The sequence below is a fragment of the Parambassis ranga genome, chromosome 3, assembly GCF_900634625.1.
Source record: "Parambassis ranga chromosome 3, fParRan2.1, whole genome shotgun sequence".
In the NCBI taxonomy this organism is placed as follows: domain Eukaryota; kingdom Metazoa; phylum Chordata; class Actinopteri; family Ambassidae; genus Parambassis; species Parambassis ranga.
The window spans coordinates 17,111,322-17,117,331 of record NC_041024.1 but is presented as its reverse complement, the minus strand read 5'-3'; the positions used below and the strand labels follow the sequence as shown (position 1 = coordinate 17,117,331).

General features: G+C 39.9%; 1 protein-coding gene across 2 annotated transcripts; it reads right to left on the bottom strand.

The window, feature by feature from the left end:
• aktip (akt interacting protein) lies at window positions 1-5,038 on the bottom strand. Of its 2 annotated transcripts, none has more exons than XM_028402559.1 (10): window positions 4,880-5,038; window positions 4,090-4,211; window positions 2,867-3,078; window positions 2,577-2,641; window positions 2,296-2,396; window positions 1,748-1,836; window positions 1,417-1,515; window positions 1,196-1,303; window positions 991-1,051; window positions 1-829 (listed from the first exon to the last, which is right to left on the bottom strand). In XM_028402559.1, exons 2-10 carry the CDS (start codon window positions 4,135-4,137, stop codon window positions 722-724), a joined length of 891 nt encoding a protein of 296 aa, XP_028258360.1. In that variant the 5' UTR covers window positions 4,138-4,211; window positions 4,880-5,038; the 3' UTR covers window positions 1-721. The 2 variants fall into 2 exon arrangements, with proteins under 2 accessions (XP_028258360.1, XP_028258361.1); XM_028402560.1 differs by having other exon boundaries at window positions 2,867-3,075.
• Window positions 5,039-6,010: the final 972 nt, after the last annotated feature.

Genomic DNA, 6,010 nt, shown 5'->3' with positions numbered 1-6,010 from the left:
TTTACACATCAAACCTTTAATAACCAATAGCCAAAAGGTACATAAAACATTCAAAATGACTTAAAATCAGACAAAATAAAATACAGGAGCATACTTAATTAGCATCTCATTTAAACCCTTACGTGCCTGCTTTGACTTTATATATTAGAAACTATGTAAGACAACAGTTTACAAGGTAGAAATAAAAAAAAAATCCAATAAAACAAATATTTACCATATGTCAAGCTAACCGAGTTTTGGGAGAGGTGTGATCAGGATATTTCATTCACACAGCTGAGAGTGACAACATTCCAAGTCTGACAAACAGTTCTGAGCCAATTTCAACAAGTGGTATTCATCACACTATGCTTACCGTATGGAAATGCAAATGGATTTGCTCGCACATTCAATCACCTTTTTGGGAAAGCTTATCTTATTATCTCCTAACCAGACAAAGGCAGGGACCCGAAAAATCAAACTGAGAATGTACTTTGATTTCACCACAGCCTACGAGATGTGGCTGAGGTGTCCATTTGTCATCGTCATTTTACATGATATATGTGGTTTCCTTGTTCTAAAGCTGCTTGAGGAGATGCCTACAAAGCTTTTAAAGCTGAGTAATAACGTGTAGAGTTAATATAAAGTTCAGCCAACTGTTTCAAGGATCTAGTTCATGAGGCAAGTGGCATGGCATCAGCTGCTTGTGCCTCCCTCTAGTGGCCGTTGAGGTGACTGTGCAGGCTCAGCTCTGAGGAGGATTGTCATCTTTGCTGAAGGGCTGTGTGGATCCAGGCTTTACCCAAGATAACCCTGACACCTGCGTTCCCTTGTGGTGATCCTCGGGCCGTCTCTAGAGCAACAAAGCTTAATTAGTAGTTGCATAACACAAACAGCCTAACCAACCCTATTCTTATAGTATCTACTAAAGCATGACCAACTTTAACTGAACTTATCCTTGTCATTTGTAGCTCAATTGAGACAGTACGAATAGTAAATATTGGTACAGCTTACTTTATATGTGAACATCCTCTCTTTTGCTTCTTCATGTACAGATGGGTTCCATGGAGAAAAACTGACACAGACGAAATAGTGCAAAGTAGTGAGAGTAGTGAGACAAGCTTTTCCCCTTTCTAAGCCATCACACAAACCAAAACATGAGATGGCAGAATGTGCAGAATACACACTGGTATGTTAGAAAAGGAGACAGCTCACACACCTTATTGCGTAGGGATCATCTATCTTGGGCTGGTCAAAAAGATGACTGTTGCATAGTTTCACACTATCCACCACTTTGCTTTTGAACAACTGCACATCCTTCTCATATCTGAAAGGGTAACATGTAGGACAAACAAAATATTAACTTGTACAATCAAAGTGCATTGGAAAAGTCTCCAGACGTAGCCACAAAACCAATTGAAAGGTTGCTCAAAAACTTACAGCACAGCAGCTTCTGGGTTCAGTGGGTCTGTGGTGTTGATCTTGTAAAAAACTGTACGTGCATACATCAGGACTTGCCAGATGTGGTTGTGATTCCGTCTACAAGAACACAACATAGGGTGACAACACTGAAATATTTCACACAATGTCATTTTACTCCCTTCACAGCAGGGTTCAACTGGACAACAACAATAGGAAGGTGGAAGTGCACTCAGTTGGAATTGCTTGTACAAAACTGATTACCTCTCATTTTTAGCTTTGTTTGTACTGCAAATTTGAAAAAAAAAGTAGCAAACTGCATAAGCCAATCTTAGCCAAACAAAGAATATACCTCCATTTGGTGAAAGCTCTTCTGACATCAAGTTCTCCAGACACAGGGTCAACAAGCGGATGGAAGACTGGGATGTCAAACACTAATTTCTGGAACAAAGCATAGACAGGGTCTCCTGAAACTTTGTGTTGAACTATCATAGGACATTTCTAATAAAAATAGTAGGTTCTACAATAACTGGTCAAATATCACTTGTTCCAGCACTGTAAAGCTATTATTTTAACTGTATGAGTCAGCGATTTTACATAAAGAGGTGGGCTGACAGCTTAAATACTGTTATGAATATATTTCCAGGTAGTAATTTCATATTGAGACTGGATGGATACAGAGCCTTTTCCAATAAACCCTAAGGCTGAGTGTCCATCATCTTTTCTCCCCCAGCTGTTTCCCATGAGGGAAGATTGTATACACCAAACAGCTTTTATCAGAGTATGCCTCCTTCTTTGTGTTGCTCCCCCGAGTGCATCAGGTTAAAAAAGCCTGAACTTTTCAGAAAGATGTACAGCAGTGACTGAAACAAACGGTCACTTTACTACACACATACTTACAGGACACTCTCCATCTGGATAGTTGTCTGGAATATACACAGTGAACTTGAAGACACCATCCTGGTACAAGCCATGCCTGATGAATATGACTCCAAACCACACTAAACCATGGGAGAAATATGGCATTTCAGAAACCTTTACTCTTGTCAACATGGGTAAAATTTAGATGATCAACATAATCCAGAGGATACCTAATATAATGAGCATTAAATCAAAAATTAAATTGCAATTTTATATGTATGTGAAACTCCATGAACTTGGAAAAAATGAGGGGTCCTTACTTAGTGCAGACTTGTAGGATGGCTGGACATAAATTCCAGGGAGTTTCTGCTTAATCACTAGTGTGCTGCAGATCACATGGCAAGAAGTAGATCAAAACAAAGGGAAGAAAACCCGATTTGGAACTTATTAGGTACAATATTAAAGACATTTTTACACCATGTGCCTATGGGTTTTGAAAATAAGTGTTATCAACATGTTGGTGCATTTAACAAACACACAACACAAGAAATGCCAAAAATGAAAAACAAACCAACTGAAATTTAAATTCTGAAACTGAACCAATACTTACAACTCTGCCAACAGAGAATACTCCAAGTAAAAAGGGCCATAGGAGGCATGTGTGCCATTGGCTGACTGGGCTGGAGTGCCCGTTGATGCAGGCTTTGTAATGGGGGTAGCATTCTTAGGAATGGGAGGAAGCTGTTTTTTGCCAAAGGGCAACCGGGCTGGGCTGGCTCTCTGCTCGCTGTGCCCGCTCTGTTCCTCGCTGTCAGGTCTCTGCTGTTTTGTATAGAAAAAAAGCTGTTACACATTAGGGCTATGTAAATAAAGCAGATGCACTGTATACAGCAGAGGCTGTCTTGAGCGGTAGGTCTAAAGAAGAAGGGAGAACCTTCCTGCTGATAGCTGGCCAGTAGAGGAGAAGAAGAAGAGGTAGACAGGACAGAGAGGAGGAAAGAGAGCAAGAGGAACAAACGTGACAGGTTGTTGATGTTGCCAAGCTGAAACTATGTGGCATAATGCACACTCAAGACAAGATCAGTGGCCCAGTGTGGTGACCATGTGCTGTGAACAGGCTCTCAGGTTACACTGTCCATCTGGTTAACAGTTTATCAGGAATTTACGTCTTAATGAGCAGGCACTTTAATCCACAGGTGTCATTATATCTTTCTGAGGCTGTTCAGAATGATAAGACTAATACAGCCTAACTGTGCTCACAATAAGTGATGAACTAATGCTTGAATGAACAACTGAAGTTAGACTTGACAACAGAAATGTATCCATGACTACGCAGAAAAAAACTCCCACCCATGCTCATAGCACATTGTTTACCTCTTACCTACCTCACAAGGGTTGCACCAGCATGCCAAATTCCACTCCCCTCCCTTGTTGGTGGCATCCTAATCTAGTGGTAGCCAACTCTACTCAACCACTGACACAAATAACACTTACTGGTTTTGTATAAAGTAAAAGCAGTTCTGTACACCTAACACAACACAGTACAGTGTACTAGTGCTGGTTATATTGATGTCATCTTGTTTGACAGCAGCAGCAAAAGTCACACCATTAACTTTCCTGTTTAATATATTAAACACAATTATAAATGTTAAACCTCCAACTGACTTAATGCCAGTGTCAATAAAACTTATGAAAACCACTGTCATGTTTTAACATGCAGCTGCCAAACAGGTCAATCAACCACATAAAACATAAATCGCCCAATCCAAGCTTTCTGTGTGAATTATATTGCAGTAAGGTTATATCCAACAAATAGTTGCTCAGATTATTTACCTTACGACTTGTATTGGCAGACATGCTCCAGAAAGGGTTAAGGTTCATTACTCATTCAGAGGTTCGGTTTGGTGTCCCGCTTTTCATGTAGGTCCCACGACAAGCACGGTCCGGGCCATCCGCTGTTGTAGTAGAAAAATGGCCCATGAAACAAACAACACTTGTGGTCAGACAGATCTCACCTGATCACACATATGCCCTTAAGATCAAACGTCTAATGTCGTTATTTCTCCTGAACTATAGTTATTGCAACCTGGCAGCACACCTCTATAACTGAAGAAACATAACTACACCGGAATCAACGAAAGGTAAGGTTGTTTGGGATAGCTTAGCTTCGTACTAACTTGTAAACAAACTGCTGTATTGTTGTCGACATTTAAAATGGCTCCGTTGCCAAAATATGGTGATATGCGGCGGTGACAGTTCATACCAATGTCTTAATTTCAATAACATTTACTATTATTGTGGCCGTACTTCAGACAGAACATCGAGTTACCGTGTCATTCGTCACGGATTGTAGTTGCAATGCTACGTTAGCAAACATTACTGAACAGCACTAGATATCAAACATTAATGTAATTCTAGCTGACAGCTGTCATTTATACTAAATAATCGTTCGAGGCTTACGTCTAATCATGTTACTGCGCATACCTGTGGACCATTCCACCTGTTTTCCCTGATTCCCTCAATATAAAATATAGCATTAGCTCAAAAGCTACACTGACTTTGCTAACAACTATTCCTGTTATTTTAGCCATTGCGCATTAGAAACCTTAACAACGTAACTTACCGGATTTCCTTTAGATCAGTAAAAGGCCTTGTAATAGAGGTGTTAACTCGTTTCCAGTTGGATTTAAGAAAAACTGCTCAAACGCTTGCCATTCCGTTTGGTGTCATCCTAGCTAGCCTGCTAGTGCTGGTTAGCTAAATAATATGACAGCACAGAACCTGAGCTCAATCTAACAAATGAGGGGCGGGATTAGTGTATGAGTACGGATTCTGATTGGTTCATAGGAAGAACGTAAATGCGTTTGATTGGTTGGCCTTTCCGTCATGTGAAGGAAATATGTGCTTTATCAAAGTCCTCATATAATGACTGGCTAGTGTCGTTTTTTACCATCAGTGTGTCTGACTGTAGTCACGAAATGCAGCTGCTCATAGAACACAATGTTGCTATTGATGACACAAAGATAACTGACTGCATATTGGTTGTTAGGCTACTTCAAAAATCACTCTTCTCCAAATAATACAGATGTAAAAAGTGGAAGGGAATATTAGACTTTGTATTTTTAAAAAGAAAAAAAAGACATGTTATAAAGGGTAGAAGAAATGTCATGTGTCACAGGTGTGGGAGCTCTGAAAGGGTTACCTGATCCATGATAACTTGGAAAACCAGCAGCTGGTAAGTAGAACATGATTTTACTAATGTGTCCAGTACCACATTTCACCTGCAGGTAGGGGAAAGGATCAACATACAGCGGGGTCCAGCAGAGAATCATACAGCGAGACAGTATGTGGGATCATAAACATTTGACACGTAGAGATTTTACAACATTGAACATTGAGTGAAATTACCTTTGCAACCTGTTGTAGGGTCAGAAAGATAGATAGACACAGATGTTGTTATGTTACAGCAGCAGAATACAATAGAATAGAATACAAATAATATTTAACAAGTCAAAATATAAAACGTGATAAGGCAGTCCTAAAATGCTTGCAGTATAAAAAATATATAACACAAAATATATAGGAGGGATTTCCTGAAATGTTTTTTATGACAGCAGAGCTGACCGAATTTAGTAGAGAATGAGCTCCGCTGTCTTTACAGTGTGGTGGGTGTGAAGTGTGTGGGATGGGTGGTCCATGATGGAGAACTCTTTATTCAGTGGCCTCCTGTTTCTCACTGATTCAAACGTTACCA

Bases quoted from the DNA above. Each gene is read 5' to 3' on its own strand.
- aktip (XM_028402559.1), bottom strand. From the start codon at position 4,137: ATGAACCTTAACCCTTTCTGGAGCATGTCTGCCAATACAAGTCGTAAG. The intron at 1,837-2,295 runs GTAAGTATGTGT...GCTTTGTTCCAG, and splicing joins ATCCAGATGGAGAGTGTCCT to AAATTAGTGTTTGACATCCC. The intron at 1,516-1,747 runs GTATATTCTTTG...GTGTTCTTGTAG, and splicing joins AGAGCTTTCACCAAATGGAG to ACGGAATCACAACCACATCT.